The 26,900-nt window shown below is 38.6% G+C and overlaps 1 protein-coding gene across 1 annotated transcript; it reads right to left on the reverse strand.

The window, feature by feature from the left end:
• Positions 1-18,595: 18,595 nt before the first annotated feature.
• LOC108730853 (protein artichoke) lies at positions 18,596-26,343 on the reverse strand. Its single transcript, XM_018460780.1, has 4 exons — positions 25,971-26,343; positions 22,142-25,234; positions 20,344-20,681; positions 18,596-19,325 (listed from the first exon to the last, which is right to left on the reverse strand). The coding sequence occupies exons 1-4, from the start codon at positions 26,272-26,274 to the stop codon at positions 18,765-18,767; spliced, it is 4,296 nt and encodes a 1,431-aa protein (XP_018316282.1). The 5' UTR covers positions 26,275-26,343; the 3' UTR covers positions 18,596-18,764.
• Between the last annotated feature and the right edge of the window lie 557 nt (positions 26,344-26,900).

Consider the following 26,900-nt stretch of genomic DNA (forward strand, 5'->3'; position numbering starts at 1 on the left):
AACAGATTTATAGAACCTTTAATAATGATTGACATCATTGTATTATTATACCGTAATAAATTATGCAAGATGCAAGATTGTGGCATCGTATGTGGCACCATAATTAATGCATTGATAATGTATTCTTGAGTTACTCCATATTGTGTGTATCGTGTGAGGTATAAAAATAAATTGACTATATGTGGCTATCCTTTCTTTGTCCAAATCTTTCACGATCAGTTTGCCTAGTTAGAAATTTCGCCGAGCTCGATAATTTATTTCATAACTTCATCATTTATGATCTTTTCGATGTGTTTATACATCGAGAACACTATCTTATTGTTTATTTTTATAGGCATATGTGTTTGTATGTATTTATACCTATTAACTATATAAAATAGTCGTTATATATAGATATTATGTCATTTTTTTAAACTTATAAAGTTCATTGAAATACAACATTGCATATTCGCACTATCGAAATTCAATTTAAAAAAAGACTTTTTCAATCTCTCTCGATATAAAAAAGATTATTGTAATTAGATCTCACTGTAAAAACTTTCGTTAAAGAAAACTCGATTACAAATTCTTCAAAGATTTAAATTACATTTTAAATCTAGAATATCTTGCATGTTATTCTTTCTTTTTTCAAATTTATATTACAGTTAACATATAAATGTAATATTATATGTATTATACTATATTTATATCATATGTTATATATATACATATATATGTGTATAAAATATTTATTTACTTAAATTTATGTATTTATACATATATACATAAATTTTCAATTGTAATAAAACATCTGTATTTCTCTAAATTAACTATATTATAATATATTTAAAATTTTTAAAGAATAGATTTAGTATTAAAATAAAATATAGAAAATTATTGCATACGTATATCTCAATTTCGTCAATAAACAGATATTGCAATGTAAATCATATACTGCGAATATAATTATGTTAGTATCTCGACACGTACGATGTGTCACAGCAATATATTACATTATTACTACGAGATATGAGTCACATAAACTTGGTATCGAAATCAAATAGCTGCGACTGCTGCATTTCGTTATTCACTGCGAGTACTGAAAATCTGTGGTATACGTAATGTGAACTATAGATTTTTAGTACTCGCAGTGCATAACAGAACGCAGCTTGTGTCACATATTGTAAAAACAAACATCACTATAAATCACATGCACATGCATCCAGGAATATGCTGCAATATTAATAGCAGGGATAACTAATAATATATAGCAGGAGTAATGCAATATTACTTACACTTATCATAAGTCTAACTTCGCACAAGATTCGTATCGCAGACACACCCGTGATAATAAAATCTCTATTTTAAAAAAAGATAAAATACCAAGTGTCATTTAACGATGGCGTTAAATGCTAACGCAGTCATGCAGACGGCGCAGACTGCAAAGCTTATAATCTAATGAGACTATAGCGTAACGAGATATCGCATTAAAATATACGACCGACCGAATCCTTGAATCAGGTGCACGGCGCGACAGGAAATAAATCTCGTTTCAACTTAAGTTGGGGAGTAGATACGAACATCGCAGGTCGTGCGCGAACAATCGGACGAGAGAGGAGAATACAGGAGGAAGATGCCTGCTGATAGTGCGATGCACCGGACGTGGCGTCGGTATGAGAAATAATATTTGTTCCTCGTTTCGTCGCGATGTACGCGAGGGCAATACATGCGCGTTCCTCAAGAGCAAGACTCTTTTGCAAGCGAAATTTGAATTTCAGAGTCGAGCAAACGACGAGGATATATTTATTTAACATTACATTCGGCAAAACTAAAGACCAACTTCAAATCATATTGCCATAAGTTAGAAAGGAAAGGATACAGAGAGAGAGAGAGAGAGAGAGAGAGAGAGAGAGAGAAAGAGGGAATCAATATATGTATATGCCATTAAAAATGTACATTAAAAATATTATAAAAATATAAATTATTTCTTTTTGTTAAAAAATTGTGACACTCGCTTTTATAGAGGAGATTATTCGCTGTCGAAATAATTTATACACATCGGAATAATAAAGAATAAAATTTACAAGATATACGTGCGAAACTTAATAAAATTCTATCCATTACCTTGATAGCAATAAATTAATAAGTGCATATTTATGAGCAAATTTGATTGATATTTTTATACATTTTTATGTTCCCATATTGCAATAGAATTATATCGAAAGAATTAATTTATATCAAAATCGTTTATTTGATATCCACTTTATATTTTATATAATATAAAGGACACAAATGGATGATAAAATACGTATAATTTTTCGTAAAAAGCGAATTCTAAATGCTATTCTGTATCATTTGGTGGAGCAATTTAAATTATTGGTCGTTATACGCGTGTGCTTTGCGTACATTGGTAATTTAATGAAGTTTTGTAACGTAAAAATGGTTAATAAATAAAATCTTTTTAGTTCTCTCTTTTGAACGATAACATATAATATATTTCCATGCCAATTTGAATCTCAGGAAAAATACGGATTATTACCGAATCCGACAGGCGATTACCTCCTGACTTTTCCGGGAGTGCCGGCGATCTAACCAATTAAATGATTAAATATTCGGCAATTAGCTGCATGTGCTGCGCGAGAACGGGATATTTTTTCGTTGTGTCCCGATCTCGCTCGGCCCTTTCCCTGTAATCAACGGGCGCGGTCTCTCATACCCTTTCCTGTTTGCCCACCTCCCCCCCCGCTCCGCAGGTCTGCTCGAAATACCGCTTTTAATCGGTCTCTCGTATATCGCGGCACTTTAACGCTACATCTGCTAATTGCGTCGGTAATGGCGTTTCTGGGATTCGACGCAAATTTGCTCGGTCGTCCGTGCGATTTTGGAAAATCGTCGCGTGAATACTTGATAAGCTATCCTCCAGTTACATTATCGAGGAACACACGCGCGCGCACATGAGCGTGATACGCGATATAAACGTTGATCCGCTTGCAGTCCCGGTGATCCAGGAACCGTCGGATATTTTCAGCAGCCTCCGCGGGAATTACGTCGAGAGAGATTAGTCCTTCCCCAAGGGTACGGTGAAAAAATGAACGGCACGCTATTATTTTGCGCATTAATTCAACGCGTCGCACGCCGTTCAACTGACCGGCCATTTATAGCTGTCGGGAAAGACTGAAAATTATGCGTGTTATGCCGCGCGAACTCCGTATGCAATAGTAGTATTCGGATCGATTATCGAATATATTACGATCGCGGGCTCATTATTTTGTAATTTGCTCCTCTCTAATTAATTATCTGTACGAGGGACATTGCATCGTTATCATTAGCGATTTCATTGCATCACGCTTAGCGCTATCACGCTTTTCCTTCGTTTATCGCGTTCCTGTCGCACAATTGCATTGTAGAATTTTTATTCTTTTTTGTCTTCTTTTTACGGGAGCACTTAACGAGACGCAGACAGAATTATGCAACGAAATGAATTTCTTCGCGCAGACTCTTTACACGCGTTTGCTGAAGAGATGTGACTTGAATTCTTGTAAGCCCAGCAAAAACTTTTTTCACAGATATCTCCGAAATTATTATAGAGTATCACATACTGCCGAATTATCCTCTTTACCGTCTCATATCTGCTCGTATATATGTGATATTAAGTTAGTTTTAGTCTGTGTTCCAACGTTTTATATAAATTTTTCTTTCATAGAATATTTTTCATGATATAAATGTGAATAATAATATATATGAATTATATATTCGCCAATTTTTCAATAAATTGATGCACAACGCAGCACAACCGGAGAATATTATACGATACGTTACAATTCAGAATATCTTATATCTGCTTTCGCGTTCTTAATATTGGAAGTACCAATTTCTTACTCACTAAAAGAACCAAGCAAATATATCAAAACGGAATTAAAAAAAAATCCAACGGGATGTCGGTGTATAATGTTAACATAATATTTAGTTTATTATTCGTAGCAATTACACAAATGAAACACAAGCTAATAAATTACTATAAAAATAAAGAAAGTGATGAATTATTGTAAAGTTAAAAAAATCAGAATCCTATTTTTTAGAAATATAGAAATACACATCTAATATTAATTAAAAAAATGAAAATGGTCAATAATGATTGCTCGGTCTTGGTGTATTTCTAATTCTATTAAATTACAATCTTTATAACGTGTTCTTTTTGACATATCGAAAAAGAAATATATTTATCTTTCGTTAAAGTAGTTCTTTAATATTCTTTCAAAAGTTTCTCTCTCTTTCTCATGCGTAGTCCGAAGAGTTCCACGATTACACTGTTGAAAGGAGGAAAAACAAATTATTCACAGTTTGTTATACCGACGTTGCGGATGTGGGAGTCGCGTTTCCTCGATAATCTCGGCTGTAATAATCTCGGGGCGTCCGGGGTGTCCCCGAGCGTTAGGCTAGAATCGCGCGCTTCGAAATGCATGGAAATAGGAAATCTCACGATCCTCTCGCAATAAGGTCTGCACGTGATCGTTGCAGCTCCCGATCGTTGCACCAGCCTCCCTGGAATTGGCCGGAGACCAAACGGGGGTGGGTGCTCTTATCGTATTTCGCTTGGCGTTTTTCTCCCGTCTTATTTACGTTCTCTCTTTTTTCTTCTCTCTCTCTCTCTTTCATCCTCATACATAGCCCTGTCGTTGTCGTCGACAGCGACGACGACGATGGCGACGATGACGACAGGGGCCCGTTGTGCACAGACGACGCTGAATTATTTACAAACTTTAAAGCGCGGAGGTAAAACCGAGCCGACTACATTACGCTGTTCCGGAGCCAATGTAGATGATCCCGCTCCATTTTCAGTAAATGTTCATAGTTCGTAGTTTCATCGCTCGCGACATCCCCGAGGGTGAATTTACATCCGCTATGCCAACATATATGATCACGTCATGAAAGATGGACAGGGATGTGTAAGATTTATTTATCTTAGGACAAGTTTTTTGATTATACAGATACAGTCTCGTAAAAACTGTTTATTGCTCGCAACATTATATTATACAATATTGAAATGTAAATGCATTTCAGAGCCAAGTGAGTATCGTCTTTAAGACAATCAGCGCGTCGCGAGGTATTTGAAATTATCTCGTTTACGAGAATCATGAGAATTAAGACGGATTATCGTGGAGCATCAAAGAGAATTGTCGTCACTATTTGCGCCTGAGAGTCAAGACAATTCTCGGCATGTGGCAATTTCCCGTAATTTTCCTTCTATCACCGACGCGCCTGTTAGATGCCTGTATTATGAAGCATCCGCATGGTCGTTCACGTAACTCACTCTGGCGCGTCATTAATACCTGAGCATTTGCCGTACACTATCGTGCGGCGTTATAACGGCAGATCGATCCCATTTAGATCCCGGTCTGACCAGCGAACTACGGCCAGCTTCGCTGCACCGAGATATCACGAGATTTTTGTCGGTAAAATCGCGGGGAAGATGAGCTCTCGCCTATTCAATGCCTTCGTCTTCCTCTCGATTCTTTCGCGAACAATGGGCGCGTATGCCGAATTTCCCCGGGGGTGAATCCGTCGAACTTAGAGTGTATGTTTCCTGCGTGATTTTATGCGGAACGATAGATCCGATTCGACGGGCGTGGTCTCGAGATTATGTTGAATATTAATAAGAAAATGTGGACCAACCTGTCGGAAAGTCGAATGGAGGTCGAATAGATTGACATTAACGTTTCTCGTACAGGCTGTCATTCGATGTATTAAAGTACATTATTGTGACGTGGAGAGGATATGTTATTTAAATAATTTTAACTTTCGGTGTCCTGAATATTTTACATATTCAGGACGCAAGCGCCATTCCGGGCATGTCGCACATACAATATTCGTAATACTAGAACCGTTGATGGTGTCATTTTGCCTCTGTTAATCATTTAAATTTTTTTCTATATAGTATAAAATATTAAAAATATGTGAATACGATATAAATAATTTTAATAATATATGAATAATATCAAAATAATTCTTTATTGAAAAGATAAAAAATGATCAAATTTTCGGCAGTGATATTCCAGCGAGATTACCATCTAGTATTCACGAATTTACGGAATTAATTAATGCGAATTTTTAACTGAATAAAAATGTATAGAAACGTAACTGTTTATTACAAAAATAATACAAATTAAACAATCAATTTTTTAACTAAGACACTTGATGTGGATAATTTCTCTGAAGAATCTTCCTGGAACCATGCTACATTTTTTCCCAGGACATTTTGTATTCCATGAGCATCACGTATTTCTTGCGGAAGGGCTTTGAGCAGCGACTCACTTCCTCGTCGTGCGAGAGGAAATCAACGCCGAACGTTCTCCCAGCTTTCCCCTCACGGACTGGTAAATCTTATTTTCCTAAAAGTCAAAGACGTAGGCAGCAACCGCGCGAGGCAACGCCTCAGACATCACAGCTCTTTGATCTTTAGAATCTTTGACTACTTGCAGTTTCTGATAGTGTGATACTTTTGCAAAGTACAATGACTCGAGGCCGCTCGAATTTATGATGCAATAAATTATTATGCTTACCACTTATCATTAGGGTAAATTCCCGGCCATATGGAAAAGATGGTCATAGGTTGTAATTTCTTCATTAATAATAATTGTTAAATAGAGCAGTTTTATGGTCGTTCTTAAAGTCTATAACCATCTTTACCGTATACCCATATTATTCGAGTTTACCCTATTATTTGAGCGATGTGAACACGAGAGAAATTTCAGAGATCGTTTGGGCAACTCCACTTTGTCTGGTGATTTGTTCCGGATTTGACGCGATTTTTCGAAAGGGACCTTCGGAGTGGAGAAAAAGTCCGGAAAAAGTGCGGAAAATGTCAAGTGAGATTTTTAGGTGTGGATAATGCGGGATTGATGTCGCGGCCTGGCTCTTTCCGGTGTAAACTTTCCGCGACTGAACTTCGCGATTCGGACGGAATCGAGTTAACGGAAATGCGGATGTCATGTCACGAGCCACAAAGTCGACATGTTGAAAGAATGAGATTCCCGTCGCGTTTCGATCTCTCTCTGTAACGACAGGCACGTAACGGGCGTATGTAACGTTGCGATTTCTCGTTGTTTTCTCGTTCAGAAAGAAAGTGTCGAGAAGCATCAGAGGGAGCAGGAGCCCCTTGCACCCCTTTTTTCCTTAAAGGCAAAGGAAAATAATTAACAACAAAATGCAGCTATAATGAGAGTGCAACGCGGTAAACACAGAGTTAACAGACCGCAATTAATTTTACAAAGTGAAATAAGTACTTGAAAATAATGTTCGTAATATATATGTTATGGGAAATTTGATTAATGTATAATGGCCGGCCAATATGCATAATGCACCCGGCTAATACGCATAATATCTGCTTTAATAAAGCATTATCTATATTAGCTGGCCATGGATACCCGAATTAATCATATTGCCCGTAACATATATATAAATAATATTCAAACGTTCTGACTCACTTTGGAGTCCTTATCAGAGCATTAAACCTTCACACTGCCAATTCACTCTGCCAACAATCAGTTCTGGATTGCAAGATCCAAAGTGGAATTTTCAATTATTAATTGGTTGGATATTAAAAGGATGCGTAAATTGAAAATATTATTTGCGTAAAAAATTAAATTATGAAAATCATTTTTACGACAAAAAAGTTAGACACTCATTGGCCAATGTGTAGCTCACACATTTTCTAACGTGGTGCATTCTCGAAAAAACTGGCCTTAATATAAAGTATCTTATAGTAAGTTTTTTTGCGCGTAGATAAATTTTTGTCCCGTCCTGATTGAAATCCTGAATACGTCTATGAGCAACGTTATAGTAGGAAATATTTTGCGACTTCTCCGCTTCGCTCTGCTCCTTGAGTCCCAATCGCGGTATCTCCTTCGTTGCAAGTTCGCGCGATTCCATGCGATTCCCCACCGTGTGCTCGGAATTAAGCGCCTTGCGGGGCCCGTTGTTCTAGGATTTCTGTGCGAAATGTATTACCGATGTTACAAAACCTGTTCTCTTCTTCCTTGTCTCTCTCTCTCTCTCTCTCTCTCTCTCTCTCTCTCTCTCTTTCGGGTCTCTCTTGCGCGCGAGCGTTTCCTTTACCAACTATCCTCTGCTGGGAGCTTTGCCGTATACACCGCAAAACCGCTTACCACGAATTGCAGTCTCGGCGTTACTCAACAAAAGCTTCCTCGCACGGTACACGGGCCGCGAGTCGGGCGATATGCATACTTCATAAAGACGGAGTACATTGATTCGTTCATGCGTTGTCGCTGTAGCCACTGGAGTAAGACCTGTGGGAGTTTCCTCTTATTGTTAGTACGGCCCGCGTGAAATTAAGCGAAACGGACGATTGAACAGCGTGGGGATGGAAGGCAAGGAGTGGTGCATTTTGCTCCTCGCAGCGTAAGAAGAAAGGGCCGAGTAATAACGGCGAGTACGAAATTATTTAAACGCGAACAAGCCGGATTGAGACTCCGGGGGAGGCATAAATCGGGAATGAAGTTCCATAAAAAGATCACAAGCCCTGAGAAAGGATGTCCGACAATTGCAAGATTTAATTTTTCATTAGTCACTGCTCATTGACATTAGAGGGAAGTTACGGAATGAAATACAGCGGAAATGTGAAACCGTGTTCTCTCTATTTCCGTTAACCGACTGTTAGCAAAAAATAACTCCAATTCTTAATCCTTATAGAACTGTCGATATGTAAATTTTATGTGAGCGAGGTCTATGCTATGCTCTTCGTGGTTATTAAGAGATCTAACCTGGCTATGCTAAAAACTAGGATAAGCGGAAAACAAGCTTTTAAAAATACTGTTCATTTGGTATATCGATTTAGATCCCTTGATGATTATTGTGATTATAACAGACAGCGTGCTAAGTAATTCCAATTTTTAAGTTTTGTGTTATTTTGTTTTATATGTATATTTTATTTAAATGTTGAGAGAAAACATTGGATTACATATTTCATTTCAAGATTGAATTTGATAGTGTGCTCATTCTTTCTTTCCTTTTAAATTAATAATTAGATTATTGTGTTTAGAAGGATTACAGTATGCGCCAAAAAAAAATGCGACTCTCACGACTAACACTTCAGTTGTCGGTTTAGTTAAATAAAGTGAGTGGACGCGGGGGCAAATTTGATTATAACACAAACATTTTGTCCTTCTACCAAATATTTATTCGATATAATTTCCTTTAATTGTAATCACTGCGTTACTGTGTCACACTTAGCAAACATAATGGTGATTAAAAGAGAGTATTTTTTTTGGCGCATACTGTATAAACTATAAATAATACAGATTATAAATATTTTATCATTGAAATGTAAAATCTTGTGTTAAATTTTGTATTAATTAAAAGTAGCTCATTTTTAAATATATGTAAAATTTATATTGATAGCAATACTATTAATAGCGATAGCATTCTAGAGGTAAACAATGTCTATAATAAGTTTTAAGTGGCAAAAAATTGACCAATCATAATTGATTATTATCCTCACATTCGACTGTGATTGGTCAATTTCTTATAGTTTAAAATTTATTAGATATTCCTATTATAGATACCGTTTTATTTAACGTTTCGTTTATAATTTGCGCATAAAGTCTGAAGTGTAAATTTTGTAGGAAAAACACCTTCTTGCATGGTATTTTTAAATTTCGCGTCGAAATACACTTGGCATTATCGTCTGCTTGATTCAGTTCTACTAAAACAAACAAAGTTTTTCTAGGCACACAGACCCAGTAATCAAATAAGCCCGACGAGATTTTCCGTAGAGAAGCAGAAAAACGTCGCGTCAACATCTCGACTGTCCCAGTTGTGCAGTATTTGCTTGCGCTCGACTTCGTACCTACCCTGTGCGATAGAAAATACGAATGTCCTTCTCGCGACACAGATCCCATATTAACCTTATTACGGAATTTTCGTAGCATTTATTTTTTGCACGTCTCCCTTCGGATTTTTCTCGCTGGACTTTTTTCCCAAAGTTCCGCCCGAAACTTTTGCGCGCAAAGGTTTATACGCGTGACCGATTTATAGCGGCAGAACTTTCAAGTTTATAATAAACGCGTTTTACTGCTACTAAACGTCCAGTTTGACTTATTCTCATAATATAACGCGGGCACGAAATCCGCGTTGCCTGTATTGAAGTTGCGACAAGGGTAGGTGTAGATTATGCACGTATGAGAACATTCTCTTTAATTTACGTGTCTCACGGTTAACAATTATCTATATTTCGTCGTATTACGTGTGTTTCGATAAAGTTGATGATTCATTCTTTTTTAAATTTTGAAAGCGTCATCAAATTTTGTATCGCCAACATTATGAATGAACAAAAACTTACTTTTCATCTAACTTCTCGTAAACTTTGATAAACTTCTTATTGGATAAATTAGTTATCGAAATACTTTGTATCGAAATATAAAAAGCTGAGATAAAATAAGGAGTCTCGCCATTGTAACGGATCAAAGTTTCGCTACAAAAAAATTGACTTTTATTTTGTATGATTGTATAATCAAAGATAATGATATTTCCAGACACAGTACCATGTTCAAAATCGAGATATGAGATGTTTCAGAGACATCATTAAGATCTCATCATAAGATGTTTTTTTAAAAGATGTCTTTAAGATGTCTCATTATATGTGTCAATTTTGAACATGATGCTGTCTGGATTAAAACATCCTGTCTGGAGGAGATAAAAGTTTATATTAAACGTTTATATAATAAAGAGATTGATATAATATCAAGAACAATACGTTTTAAAATAGTTAAGGCTGCTAGCTTAATCACCACTTATCTCAGACTTGTGATGTCAGACGAGAAAACGCATCAAAATTTTTGCAAGATAGTTAAAATAGAAATATAATATATATATATATATATTTAAAATAAAACAACACTTCCAATCGATAGAATAGACTTGCAAAAATATTGAAAATTCTCTTTTTATTTTGTTAATCAGTAAATAATTCAAGTAACAGGAAAAGTTATAATGATATGTCGAGTAATATAAACTTAATGAAATTTTCATCAAGTCTCAGTTAAAATAGTCATTTTGATATTATTATGATAGTTGAGTGTTACTTGGAAACTGTATAAATTATGTCGTGTAAATTATGCCGCAATAAATTGTGCCGAAAATAAAATAAGCTATAAATCATCAAAATCGTCAATTCAAAAAGATGATTTTTTAAAGGTGAAATAAAAATGAAAAAACAATGACAATTGTTTGACAATTGATTGTATTAAAAATATACTTTTTTTTGGCTGATATCATTTGATCAATCAATAATTTTTTGTCAAGTTGAAAAACAAAATATGTCTCCTTTTTTGGAAAACTAGTTAACTGTTTGAGTCATATCACTTAAAATTAATATTTTACAAAAATTTTTATTACATGCTTTCTCGCTTCTGACGTCGCAATCTGATAGTAGTCGTGAATAGCCAGGAGCTTTAAATCTTTAACTTTTTGCGTTTGCAGAAAGGAGTTCATTTGTTTTCATTTCTCTTCTGCTAATAAATCTTTTTTCTCTCCTAGTTAAAAATCAAGTGATTAAATATGTTTCTCATGCACCGGGTAGGAGATATAATATTACTCGGATATCGCTGAACAATGCTCGCTCTTCTTCGCACTTCGAATGCACTCCGGAGGAATCTCAGATTTCTGAAGATACATACATGTGTATATGTGCGCGCGTATATGTGCGAGATACGGCGGATGCATCGATCGATGCAATTATACGCTTGAGTCGCTCGCGATACAATAGATACGTGCCACAAAAAGTAATGGATGGAACAGATTTTAGAGACGAAATATCATGAATATCTAACTTTAATCAATGTAATTTCCCGCGTCGCTTATGAACGCGATAATAATTAAAAACTTATCAATGTGTGTGATGCGTTTTTATTTAATGAAACCATTGCCAAGGCGACGTGATTGTCTTCTAACATGACGAATGTCAGAATATTTTGCAATTTCTCCATAAACAACGCCAACATTGCGCGTAATGAAAGGTGGACTTAAAGAATGTGCTCTTAAAAATGCAAAACAATTAATTTTTTTATTGTATAAATTTTGTTAAGCTGAATGAAGTAAACACGAACGAATTATTTTAATTACGAAATAATTGTATATGACTGCGTGTACAACAAATAAATAACAATTAATAAATGATAAACAATATACAAATAAATAACGTATTTTCCTTCTGTGATCGAGTATACAGTGAATATCGAATACGGCATAAAAAATGCAATAAAAGCACGAAATTTTAGTTAAATGTACGTGCATGATAATGTCACGCATTAAACTTGGAATGTAATAAGTTCACTTTTAGCAATTTTGAAATGTTCATTTAAATGAAACTATAACGCATATATGCATTTATATTATCTCACAAAATTTTTGTCCCAGACAAATTCTGTTAAAAATCGTAAAAGTTTTTTCATCATTTTTGGAATCTCCTTTATATTTTTTCATTGTTATAAATATTTTGTATGATTGAATTAATGTGGCGAGATTTAAAAAGACATAAGACAGAGAGCGTTATATTTCGCAATTTTATACCAGTCTGCAAAATTGCTTAGACAATGTTCATTGAAGCACGAAGCACAGAAGAATTGATAGCGACCCGGAAATATTTTTTTTAGCCCATATCATCCTTTTTTTACAGTTGGCGATTTGCAGACAAGTGGCACCAGAGCGTGCGATAACTCACAGTCCTTAATCTTTAAGCATCCTGTACTCCTGCTTAAGTTTTAATGTTCCTTTTTGGGTATCCTGTCAGCGATAAATAACGTCCAGCGACAAGCAGGAGGACGCGGGTACCAAAGAAATGGTTAAATTACGAAAAAAAATATATCTTTGTCCGCCGCGCTCGACACAGTGGAAGGATAGCCGCGGCGATAATAAAAAAAACCAGTGACACTTACACATGATATAAATGCGATTGCTTTCTTAACCGATCGATTCCAAAGCAATATCGGTGCTTGACCGAAACCCCGCGGGCATCCCTTTCTCTCTCGAGCTCAACTAAACTAATTGCGAATTTCCGCGTTTTACCGGCGAGTTAATTAATTAGCTCACATTAATTACAGTTATACGGGAATAATTACTTTTTTTTTACGGGCGACGTAGTAGTGTACAATCGTTCAGGAATGTTTGCCGCGTAAATGCTTCTCGAGCAGCCGCCGTCCTCACGCTCGACTAGCCGGAATCGCCATCGGCGTCGTATATGCGTGTTCTTAACGGTGAGTTTCAATTTCCTGGCCACGGGTCACCGCCCTTGCAATTCCGGAAGAACGAAACCGGGACGCGCTCAGCCTCCCGGAGTGCGCCCAGGAACAAATGAAATATGCAGAACGCTTCTACTTCGCGATCCACGGTCGACGCGGCTGGTAGGCGGACGCGCGGGGCGCGGCGACGGCGAAGAGAGGGTTAATTGCAAGAAAATACGATAAAGCAGACGGGAAGGGTTTCGTTGAAACGCTAGAAAATTTATACGAGACGTAGGGTACCGGTTTAAAGAGGCAACTGCCTCCCATCGGTGGCACGGACGCCGAAATAAACGAGAGCAGGCACATTTTACGAATGCCGATTGCACCTCTCGGGAGCCACAAGGCTTCTTGCAAACCCCGTTAATCTTGGAAATGTCTTAGCATTTCATCCCATGGTGTGCCGCCGTTGATAATCGGTCTTATTGACACATATACAGACGATAGGCATTTGATGTTATTGCTATTTGAGTTTCGTGTTCGAATATTGGCATTCATTTTGACACTCTTTTTTTACATCGAGCTTTATCTGTCGATGTAAACCTGCCTGTGCAACCTGCGGCTTATCTATGAATTTTTTGCAGCTAGCTGACTCATAGTTAAAAAAAATTATATTTATAAATATATAATATATTTTCTATTTTAGGCAAACAAAATAAATATTATGTGATCCGAAAGATTTTATCAATTTAAAAAAATGGCTTTCTGAAAATGACCTTTAAAAGTCGCATCATTCTATGTGATATATTAAAAAAATTTTTTTGTAACCTATAATATAAAATAACACAGAATTCAATGAAAAATGTATACTTAACTCTTCAGTCCAATCTATTTTTCGCAAAAGCAAAATTTAAATATCACATTCCCAATTTCATCTAATCTGGTCTAACATAAATCGAGGAATTTTTAAATATTATTTGGAGGAATTTATCTCCATAAGGAGATAATGAATTTATGGACATAATTTACCAATTTATAATCGTGTACAAATGCTTGAAAAATTATTATGAAGATAGTCTAGACTTTATATCAACTCCAATTTGACATAAGATTGTAAAAAGTTAAAATTTGTTTAATTATAAAGAAAAATTTTGAAGAAAAAATTCAAGAATAGATAAAAAAAGATAAAGAATACATTAGGATTATGAAGAAAAATTTGTTTGATTAATAGAGAAAAATAATATTTAGATCTCTCATTTCTTAACTGATTTTCGATACAATTTTATCCGTTCTTGTTCAAATAATTCCCTTTAAAAGATGTTTTTGCATTACACTGTAAAATTTCCATATCGCTGACTTATCCTTTGAAGGTGCATCGATCAAGAAAAATCAATACAAAAGCAATAAAGAATTCCATGCAGCTTACCGTTAATAAATTATCTTTATCCTGTTCTTTGTGACGGCAGGCCTGGTGGTGATAGAGATTGCTTCGTATTCGTATTCCGTCTGCCGAAAAGTTGTCAATTTATATCCACCGATACACCGATGGGTCTGTGTGTGATTGCGAATCCGGTGGAACTTCAAATCGGCCGATATCGCCGATTGAAATTAATATATTCTATGAATCAATCCCGTTTCCGATGTAAGCCATACTATTGGAAGTCTATATACTACGTAACGTGACAGAGAAACGTAATCCTCATCGTGCATTTAGAGTATACCCCTGCAAAATCGAAGACTTCGACCAGTGAGTGGTAAAGGTCCACGAGAGAAAAGATGACAGGATAGAGAACTGCCGGGCTAGAGATACTCAAATTAGTGATTGAGCATCGTATGTTCGGTCCGTCATATTTTTCAGGACCTGCTTAAGATAGATATATGCATCTATCTCATTCTGTTTTAAGCAGATCCTGAAAAATATAGTGGACCAAACGTATGGTGTCTAATCTCTTATTTGAAGTCTTTAGTGCTCTGGCATCATTTCTCCTTCCTTATAAGAGAATTTAAAGATCTATAATTGGCTGGAATAATTTTTGTTCAAAGTTATACGATCGTTGGCGCCTTTTTTCTAGGGCGCGTTTATATTTCCATTCAAGTAGACTGATCAGAGACTGGTCATAAGAGAGCCACTTTTGATTGGTAGAACATTTTCTAGCAATTCGTGTTAATCAGAGCGAGATAGTACATATCTTTTTCTCTTTCGTAGAATTTTGTCAAAATGAACAACACGCTCTTATGGCCAATTAAAGGACCTCTACACCCAAGTGTTCCATATTATTTTATTCTCGTTTAACATTCTATGAACAACAAGGATAAAATAATATCTAAGGTAGCATTCGGGAATTAGAATCGCGCTCTATATAGGGTTTTTATTCTTCCTCTATATATGGAAGGTTCGTAAGTAAGAAAAACTTAGGCCAGTTATAATTCAATCTCGGCGATATCGGCCCTGGACGGATTAATACGTCTCTCGTCATTCGTTCGCGCTTGCGTCAGCAGCGGCAGCCGCGCGGGAGATGAAAAACACCTGATTACAAAAGAATTTGCATTTTTATTACAGTGACGTACGTATATGTTACAGTACACAGTGTGTAACGAGAACGCTCATACATCCATGGTAGACCTCTCGCGCTACGCCGATTTCGTCAATCCGCGCGAGATTTCGCTCTCCTTCTCTCCCTGGACTCTCTTCTCCTCTCCTCATCGACCCACGGCCGGGAAACGGGGGCCCTTCCCGTCGATCCCGAACGATCCGGTAATGCGATAACGAACTATCGTCGAACGCGTCCGTCGAGCAGCTACGTTTTTCGTAGCGCTGCATTTTTATAACGATTTTTCATAACGAGCTCGCTGGACATCGTATATCGCCTCGATAATCATTTCGTCGCCCCGTCGAAACGCAAACGCGCGGGACTCGCGTCGATATTAAAAATTCCTGTGCACTAAACGCGACATTTCGTTGCATTTGCGGCTTTAATGCTCGACGCGGTGATTATATTCTGGTCATTGGCGATATCGAGCGAGTCAATCTGTCGATCTAAATTGAATCCCGAAAAAAAACGCACCATCCGCGCGCGTCATTCATTCCTAATGGAAAATGCGTTACATCGGTCCATCGCCTATCGATACTGCGATAAAAGTTCTGATAGATCCGGCCTCGTTGGCCTCCTGAAAATCGGGGAGGATCGACGCGCCGATGCTAATTCAACTACTATTGTTGTTTCGCTATGTAAGAGATCATCAGAATTTTTACGATAATAACCTTCGGTGATATCGACATCCTTAGCCACTGAATACATAATTGCCCGATACGTGTGTATCTATATACAATCGTTTCACGTATATTTATAGATTCTAAACATGACTCTCAGAACGTCACCTTAATCGTCGATTTTCCGATAGTTGCTAGCATTCAGACACAAATATTTGACCTAAAAGGGATAGATAAAAACTTAAAACAGATTCGTGTATAATTTTAATATCTGATTTATCTGCGCGTCTTTATTAATCATCTACAGACGTTAGCAGATTATCATATTTCTTGACTAATAAACAGAGTACATCGTTTATTTTTGAGTTGGAAGAATTTATTTGCGTGCGGCAAATATGAGTAGGTACAATAAAAAAATTATTTATATCTTGATGTCCGCTGAAAGGAATGTATATTTGATGCTTTCCATTTGGTGATACAAGTTCTACCTTTTTTGTTATTCATTAAATAACAAGAAAGATAGAATGATGTTCGCGTCGACTTGAGTCATTAAATAGAAAGCATCCAACTATCGAATGCTCTCTTATCTTATACTTTACAAACTCGCGCTGGAACGCTAATCGGACGTAGGATACCAAGTAGCAAGCAGACGTTACTCCTGTTGCCATTTTTGACGTTACATAACATTTATGACGTCAAAATATCGTCAAAATGACTTTGACTTGCTACCTGGAATATAGCTTCTTTTAAATTTACACCTTTCTTTTTTTTTACAACTGTTACTCTCTCATGCCAGAGGATCTGGAATCCGCACAATTGATCGTTCGCAGGGATGAGCAATTTTTCCTCTCCGTCCCGTTCACCCTGATGATCTGCGCGCGGCCCAATCGGAAATTGATGGTACCGTCGTACCGCGGGCGTTCACCGCAAAATGGCGCGCCATTTCGCGAGATCGGCGCGCGTGTGACGTTCTAAACCGCGCGGTTTGCCGAGCCATTAAGAAAACACAATAGCTACTTCACACCCGTCCGATCTCATCCGCGTGGCGACCCTGGGGGCGGTACGTAATAACGCAGTGTTTAGTCGTAAATCGTTTAGCAAATGCGTGTCGTGTGTTACACGGAAGCAAAAGTCCATCTACCATCTATTTTCCCCCGTTGTCATTTATAGCCGTCAGGAAGCACCTCGCGACTTTCGAGATCGTGTTTCATACACTCCTCAAAATTTCATATTTCTTGAAGAAGACAGCGTTAAGCCTGAGACGCAATTTAAAAGCACAGGCAATAGGAACAGGGAATGATATACTTCAACCTATCAGAAACTGTGCTGTATAATTCTGGTATACACAATTTTGGATAGGTTGAAATCTATTATTCTCTGTTTTTATTGTTTGTGTTTTGGAATTGTATTTTAAGCTTTATATTGTAAAGAGAGAGAGAAATGTTTTCTTCCTCCTCTAAAGCGCTGTTCGTGAATTCGATCGATTTCTTGCGGATAAAATGACACTCATTATGTTCAAGATAGCTTGATATATCTGCCCGATGTCAATATATTTTGTTCTATATATGTACATACATGACGCGGCTTTCGTCTGTCAGACCGCGCGTATTGATTTGAAATGCTTCACGTTACTAATATTTCGAAGATCTCGATCCAATAAAGATCTAAAGCAAAATTTGATAGCAGTTTGGTCGAATTTGACGTACTTTTTTAAAAATTGTCTTCATTGCAAAGATTGGAGAGTACGATATTTCTTGTCTTGTTCAAAACTTATAAGATTTTTTAAGAGTATATGGGAACTGCACATGTAGCCCACATCGCTCGTACATTATCGAAATCAATTTCCTGTTCTGTACAATTCTTACGAGACGTTTCATCCGCTCGATCGCGCTCGTTCGATACGATGCCACGGGAAGTGATTAAAGCTACTTGGAACCGAATTCAGACTCGTAGAAAATCCCTTATAAAATGCTCTATTACTTTAATAAAGATTCCTATTCGCTCGTGCATTCACTCACGTACATGCATACTCACTCGCTTGAACTCTTCGTTGCCATTAACGCGGAGATCTGGCATAGCCAGTTTTTTGGTAGTGATATTTCTCGAAAATGAACGTTTATCACTTGAGCGCACAGCACTGCTAATTGCGACAATTTATCAGTTTATAAGACAGTTCGGCGATCGTGCCGAAAATTCGACATTGTCCGTTTGAGGCTCTCTGGTGCATGAACTCGAAACTTCCACGAGTCGGGGAGGCTTTCGAACCAGTTAACATGCTCGGATTGCTCGAGCTTTGCTTACACGTTCGAAACCTCCACGAGTCGGGAGTTCCGCGGCTTTTCTCATACATTCAACGTGGTGTTGTTGATGAAGTTCGTGTGCTGACCGTCCTGGCTGGTCTGCCTGGTAGCGGTGTGGCCAGCTTCGCCGCTCTGTATGCTGAAGTGTCTATACGATATGTACTCCGGCGGTATCGGTTGTTGTTCCCTCTTGACTGCCTCCCGTTGCTTTTTCACCTTGAGGTAACCCAAGACAGATACTAGCAGGAGGAAAACAATGAAGCCCATGCAGCAGCCTACTATCAGGCCTAACCGTCTCGTCAAGAAGTTGCTGACACTACCAACGTCGCCCATGGCCGAGCCATCGCTGCTAATTATTGCGTCTGGCGCGTCCAATGTCTTCACCTCGGTACAACGGCTGGTCGAGGAATCCGTCATCTGCGAGCTCGGTGTGGACGCGAGTATTTCGACCTGCGTGAAATTGAGCTGCTCCATCGGACCATCCTCCACCCGTGATGTCATCCAATTACCAAGACCGAATACACAGATCAGGTAGCGGGTGTTCGGCGACAGTTTCGACAGTTTCACTGAGCGCGCGTTTGGCTCGAGTATTTTGGCACGTACCTAGAATTTAGAGCGATAAAAGTGACGCTTACATTTTCGAGGACTTTGAATAAATTTAGAAGAAAGTGACATATGAAAGTGTTCTCTATAAAAAATTCAATTTTTATAAATATATATAAAAAATGTTCTTTAATTATTTATTTATTTTTATTAACTAAGAACAGAAGCATTAATAAATCAAATAAATAAAGAATCGGTCGAGGATCTTAATAATATTATTGATTCCAATAATATTTCATTAATAGTTAATGAACCAATAATATTTCTATAAAATATATTTTTTAATGGGAAATATTAATGCTTCTCAATAATAAATTACACTAGACCACTATATGAATAAATCAAATAAGTAAAGAAATATACATTAATACATATATATATATGTATATAAGTTTGTGTATATGTATGTATATAAAAAATATGTATTTCTAAATTTCAATTTTATATTAAAAATGGATATTCTTTGTTATACATACATACACACACATATATATATATATATATTCAAGGTAATAAAAACATATATGTATATATTGTATATAAATATATATATATAAATAATATATACTGTAAAGAATATCTTTTTTTCCGTTGCTAATATAACGTGATGCAAAATTCTCGCTTGTGGAATAATGAGTGCATAGCGATGATCACACCGCCATTATCCTGCTATAATTACTAAAAATGGATAAATTCGATTTCTTTCAGAGTGGCGAAAATACTTAATCCGGGCGAAATGCCGCGTCGCTTTTTTGCGCGCTCCCGATCGATCAGCGAGGACAGTGTCGGATGTGACGGCACGTTTTTGCGAAGGATGAGCTACAGCTTCGTCGAGAGAGAAAGAGAGGGATAGACAGCGAGGTACTCGGCTATATCGATTGAATCAAACGCCGTTTACACTTTACATTTTATCCGCTCCACCCGTTCGATTTATGCTTCGTGTTGTACCCGTGCTCGCTTTTTAGTAACGACATCGCCATGTGCGCTACACACAATGAGAGTGCCTGTTTTTCGGTACCTCGTCGACATTATCCAGGGCGTGATAGGCCACCTGGTAACCGCGCAGACCGGAATGATTCCTGCTCTGCCATGATACCAGGACGGAGAAGGGCTGGATATCCTGGATAGCCAATTTCAGGACCAGGGGCGCGGTGCAGAAGGCATGTGGGTCCAGATCCAGGAAGACCAGTCCGCGCAGCTCTGGCGGTTGCTCGCATCTCAGCAGACCGCCGTCCACATCGTTCATTCTTAGTCCACCTCCGCGATTCCGGCTCATCCCTCCACCGACCAGCTTCTGGTGGTCGCGCAGCCATTCCCAAAGCTCCTGAGACTCGCAGTCGCAGTGCAGTGGATTCTCTGCGCGGATTTTAATGTCTGTGATTATCTTATGAAAGAGTCTGATCTCAACGTTTTACAGGTCTATCGGGCATTCGGTGGTCTTTGAAAAGTTTCATCGCGCTATGACGTCATGATCACCACGAAGATCTTGCGAATTACGAAATCTCGGAGTATTTGAATTTGCCGTAAGCACTACGACGTTTACGGTAACCTGAATTGCCGTGACTCTATAGCCGTTTCCTCGCGGCTGAATAGCAGCACATGATGTTTTGTAACGTTGCTCATGATTGTGTGCTCTGTGTTCATATCGTTCACTCGACGTCGAGGAGTTCCGAGTGTAACTACCCGGCGGGGCTATTTTCGACTATGAGTCGAATTTGCTCGCATGCGAAGATATACCGGCAGTGAATTTTGCATGCGACCAATCATCTCACCGGCTGAGATTGCTATTGTCGAACATAACGCGATACGATCCGTGTGAATGGCGTCACGTGTGCTTATATTATACGTGCAAGTAACATCGTCAAATGTAAGAGAATTTTTTTCATGCAATAAACGACCGTACAACTTTCAAAACGTACAGATACTTTATACAGGAAATGACTACAGAATGTACTACGGCTCTGAGAAAAGCTGAAGATGACTTGAAAACACAGGGAAACTGTGTCCTCTTTCTATCTATCCTCTAATCTATCCTCTAAATCTAAATCCTCTTTCTATTTTGATGAGCTTTTAGAGATATAAATATTTTATACATGCCCATACGTACTTTTAGGAGATGAAATACTAAATCGATTAGTTTTGTACGAAACGAATAGTTGACAAAAGTATAAGAGGTGGAAAAAATTCTTTTAAATAAAAAACTTTTGTTTATAAAAATAAAAAATTAAAAAGTTTTTTTTATTATTATTATAAAGTATTTTCAAAACCACTTAACGTTTACTTAAAAAAATTTTTTTTATTTTTTAGTGTCGATATTCGTCTCAAAATAATCAATTTTCGTCAAAGAAGTACCTATTTCATCCTCTAAGAGTGCATATCCTCTAAAAGTACATATAAAAGAATATGTGCTCCTTATTTCAGAGCCTGGACAACATTTGTTTAAACAATTTAATTAAAAATTTAAAAATAGGAGAGAAATGCTTCCCTGTGTTTTGTTAGTAATATTGCGTTAGTATGTTCTATTACTATTTTAAGATTTTACGTTAATAAATTATTATATTTTTTTATTTTGCTCGTTCAATTGATCTTCTTTCGTGTTTTTATCTATCTATTTCTTAAAAAGATGAGAATTGGAAAGACAAATACAGTCATCTTATAAAAATTTAAATGGATTGTAATAAAGACATCATGTCACGTATTTTTTTTGTATAATTACTTTTGCAATTTTTTATAAATCGTAAGCGGATGAACTCTCAACATAAATGTGTAATATAGAAATCGAAACACATATGAACACAATAATAAATCGTACTTACCCTCGGCTCGTAAACTCCGTATTTGCGTTTCAAGTGGTCGAAAGGCATTCAGTGGTAAGTTCGCTAAGTAGTTTCTACTTAGATCTAAAATCCTGAGCTTCTTCAGCGGCTTGAACGCGTCTGGGGAGATCGACGATATCCAGTTGCCGTAGAGGTGTAGTTCAGCTAAATTCTCCAAATGCTGGAACGTGCCCTTTCCCACTCCGCTTATCTGATTGTACGAGAGATCGAGCACCTGCAAAGCTTTAAGGTCAGGCGGGAAGTCCTCGAGCTCTTTTAAACGATTGTGCGTGAGATTCAGCAGTCTGAGGTGTTCCAGCCCCTTCAATCTTTCTTGCGGTAATAATTCCAGCTCATTGATACTAAGATCCAAGGTGAGTAAATTCGAGAGGCTGCGAAATGCACTGGGCGACACTCTGGATATCATATTGCTACCCATGAAGAGATGCATCAACGCGGGAAATGCCTCGAAGTCTTGGCTAGTAACTATTGTTAAGTTCGTCCCGGAGATGTGAATTTCCTGAAGAGCCGGATACTTCGCCTCCGAGCTGATCTCGTGTATTCTCACGAGAGGATTAGCCGTAACGTTCAGCCAGGTTAGACCGGGTATATTTTGCGCCGAGAGTGCAACGGCAGGTATTTGCCGAAACTTATTAGCTGCGAGCTCGATCTTTCGCAGCATATTCGAGCGAGCGAAGAAATTCGCTGGAAGAGCCGTTAAGTGATTGTGACTCAGATCCACGGATATCAGGCGGGAGAAATTGACGGAGGCGAAACCGGTGAGAGACACAATCTTATTGCCGCGTAGGTCGAGTTCCCGTAAACTGATCAATCCGTTTAATCGCGACATGTCCACGCGGTGAAGACCGTTGTTGGCCAGAGAGAGAAATTCTATCGTGGTGGCGTTCGCGAACACATCGTACGGAACCTCTTGGAACTTGTTGCCGTCGAGCTTGACCTCCTTGAGCGCTTCGAGCCCCAGGAACAGTGTTGCTGGCAGTATCCTGAGTAAATTGTTGCTGAGCAATAGCTTCCCCAGATTCTTATTCTTCGAAAATATCTCGGCCGGCATCCTGGAGATTTCCGACGAGTCCATCGCCAGATGTTGAAGAGATGGCAGACCGTCCAAGGAGTTCGCGTTGATTTGACTGAAGTTGTTGTACGATATTCTTAAAACTCTTAATCCTGGTATATCTAGGCGGTCTAGTGCCATGGCAGTGAAATGATTATGCTCGAGATTTAATTCGTAGAGATTATTCAGTCCGCGAAAGGCACCATTCTCGATCACGCTGACGGTGCAATTCTTCAAATTGAGTGTTCTGATCGGCAGTCCCTCCTGGAAGATCTTATCGTGTAATACGTTCAAGTGATTGTTAGCCAGATCCAGGATGCGCAGTCTTTTGAGGGCCGTCAAGGCGTAAGGGTCTAAACGGCGTAAACCGTTGTCCTGCAGATAGAGCTCTTCCAGCTCGTGGAGCTCCGAAAATGTCTTTACGGTCACGTGGCTTAACCGGTTCATACTGAGCTCCAGGAATTTAAGTGCTTGCATTGGTTTGAAAGCGGTGTCTTCTATCCGCGAGATAGAATTATTCGTGAGATACAGACGTTCAACCAGCAACAGGTCTCGGAACAATGGGGCTTGAAGACGAGTCAGCCTATTATGTCCGAGCCACATGATCCTGACCGAGGCCTGGCCCCTTAATGAGTCATTATGTAGGACGCCGAGTCCATTGTTGTCTAGTTGAATGGAAACCAAAGAGCTACCGCTGTTTTCGCTCTGACCGACGTCGTTCGACACTTGGAACACATCACCGAGTACCGCTAGAAGATTACCCTGCAGATTTACATGTTGCAGACTGTGTAGAGATCTTAGCGCGCCGGTTTCCATGTCCGTGATGGCGTTGTTTTGCAAATGTAACTCAAGGAGCGACGGCAACGGTGCGAACACGCCACGTTTCACCTCGGTGATCTGATTATCCTGTAGCCGGAGCTCGCGCAGCTGCTTCGCCTTGGCAAACGTGCCCACTTCAAGCTCGCGGATATTATTACCGTCTAATGATAGAGTCGAGAGGTTTTCACAGTGCTCGAGAAAATCACGCGGCACTTTTTCGATGTAATTTCCGCTTAGATGTAGCTGTGCTAATTGACCGAGCGTCGCCAGGCCGCGCGCATCGATTCTTCTGATGGCGTTTTGTTGAAGGTATACGACCGAAAGGCTCGTGCTACCGGTGAATGTTTCCGCCGGTATTTCGAGAATGTTATTCTCCGCCAGGAAGAGCTCCTTCAACTCGGGCAGCCTCGAGAACACGCCTCGGATATAGTGTATGTGATTGTGGCTGAGATCGATCGACCTGAGCTTTTGATTGGCACGGAAGGTGGCCACGTCAAGAAACACGATCTTGTTGTGGCTAAGGTCTATCGACTCAAGATCGATCAACGATATAAAGGCATCCTTGTCGACCGACTCGACCGCGTTGTAATAAAGCGAGAGGGTCTTTAGGGACGGACAGCAGCGAAAGCAGTTGAGCGGAATGTCCTTGAAATTGTTGCTACTGAGATCGAGGAAGTTTAAGGCGTCTAGCCTGGAATAGCCGTCCTCCGGGAGCTGAGATATCTCGTTCCAAGCAAGCCTCAAGGACGTGAGATGTTCTAATCTTCTTAAGGATGTCATGGGGAATACTCTGATCTTGTTCTCCGCCAGATCCAGATCCTTTAAAGTGCCCTCGAGTCCGGCAAAGGCGTACTCCGAAATTTTCATGATTTGATTACCCTTCAGGTTCAGTTTAATTAATGCGAGTCCAAAGAAACTGAAGCTAGGCAGCTCGTAAACGAGGTTGGCCTCCAGGTCCAACGCTTTGAGTAGGCTCAGCGAAGCCATAGCCTTTTGAGGTACGTGAGGTAGTCGACCGGATACGAGTGCCAAGGATTCCAGGCTTTTACTGAGTCGCGTAAAAGCATCCTCGCTTATTTCGCGGATTGCGGAATGCGATATTTGCAGATGCCTAATTTGCGAGCCTGCCGGGAAAGCGGCGGACCGAAGTTCCTCTACTTTCCGATCCAATTCGTACACGCTCAATGATTGAACGAGCGCCCCTAGAACAATTCCGAGATATTTCAGTCAAAGTCACTGACACGCTTTGTAAGTTACAATTATGAGATGCAATGTTAAATTCTTCTTTCCATTTTTCATATTTTTTACTGGATACTTGTAAAATATTTTATCGAATATCGATAAGTATAAATAAAAGGACAAATCATATCTTCAATAAATATACAGAGTGAGAATTTTTATCATTAAAAATCGGAAATCTACGAAATATAAAATGTAACAGAAGTAGTACAGAATTTAAATAATTTCAAAAGCCTTTTTTGAAATTTTATGAAAACATATAAAATTAAAGAGAAACGAGTATTAATAAATTGCGTTATCTTTCTAAATGTAGCGGATTAATCTAAAATATCTTCTACTAGGTAAGAAAAATTAAACATTTTACAAAAGAGGTACTTCAAAAATATTGTTATTTTAAGATATATCTTAAGTAGATTTAGATGTCAAGCTGTTTGAAAACTGAGAGCTAATAGAGAGAAAATAAAAAAAAGAAACGAAATCTAAAAAGGTATGTAGCTTATCAACTATTTGCAGAGATACTAGAACGATCTCTCGAGTTTTTCCATTTTTTTATTTTATGCCACAGCTGTTCCCGCCAGGATGACATTACCATCGTAGGTACGTATCGCTATACAGTGGCTGTTTCTACTTATGTATGCGAGCGAAATACGTGTTCTCCCCAATCCTCGCTTTTTGCGTGTTGTATCGTGGACGGTTTACCTTCCTCGCCGGCGGCATGTATCACGCCGGACAAAGCGTTCCTGAGGGACTCCTCGGTGGCACCTGCGCACTCCAGGAACAGACCGCCGTTTTCGAAGTTATAACACGGGCATCCGGGTATTGTGTCCGGTGGTGGACACTTAGCACTCCTCGCTTCCTGCGTCGCCATGCAGGCCGCCAGGATCACCGAGTAGATGATACGGAAGCCGTCCCGACGGTGATTCCACCGATTGTCACGTTCTCTGCACGACGGGGTCGACGGTTGTCGCCACTTTCGCCTAGTTCGTGGCCGCGTCGTCCACATATTATTATTATCGCACCGCTTCGTTCCCGGCTCGTCTCGATTCGTTCATCGTTTCTCGCGCCGACACTCGGTTCTTCGCACCGCCGCGGTTTCTGCGAACAATGAGAGACATTGTCGGAATGAAATTGGACGTGAACACGAGACGGAGCTCGCTATCGTCATCGCAAATACACGGTTGGATACATCGTTCACATATAAAGGCTCTTGAGATATCAGGAGTGGCTAGAAATGCTCATGGATTGAATGATATCATTTTTATCCGATTCGCCATTGACATAAATGAGACTTTAGCTTTAGACTCTATCGGATTTAATATCGAGATATTCTAAATGAATCTTGATAATAATAGGAAACTATAAAATGTTTAAGAATACATAAAGAGGAAAATCATAAAACGGAAGAATTTTACATATTCTGTCGCTAGATCTTAATATCTTTAACGGCTTTTATTAAATCAATCACAGATTAGCTTACATAAGGTAAATGTCCCAGTGTCCGGACATGTACCTCACTTACACAAAATTTATTATTATTAATCTCAAATGCTTTTTTTATTACATTTTATAATTTAATTATAATAATAATTACACTTTCATTGCATTTAAAGATTACAATTAAATTATAAT

The sequence above is a fragment of the Mycetomoellerius zeteki genome, unplaced genomic scaffold (assembly GCF_001594055.1).
Source record: "Mycetomoellerius zeteki isolate Tzet28-1 unplaced genomic scaffold, Tzet1.0 scaffold98, whole genome shotgun sequence".
NCBI lineage: Eukaryota > Metazoa > Arthropoda > Insecta > Hymenoptera > Formicidae > Mycetomoellerius > Mycetomoellerius zeteki.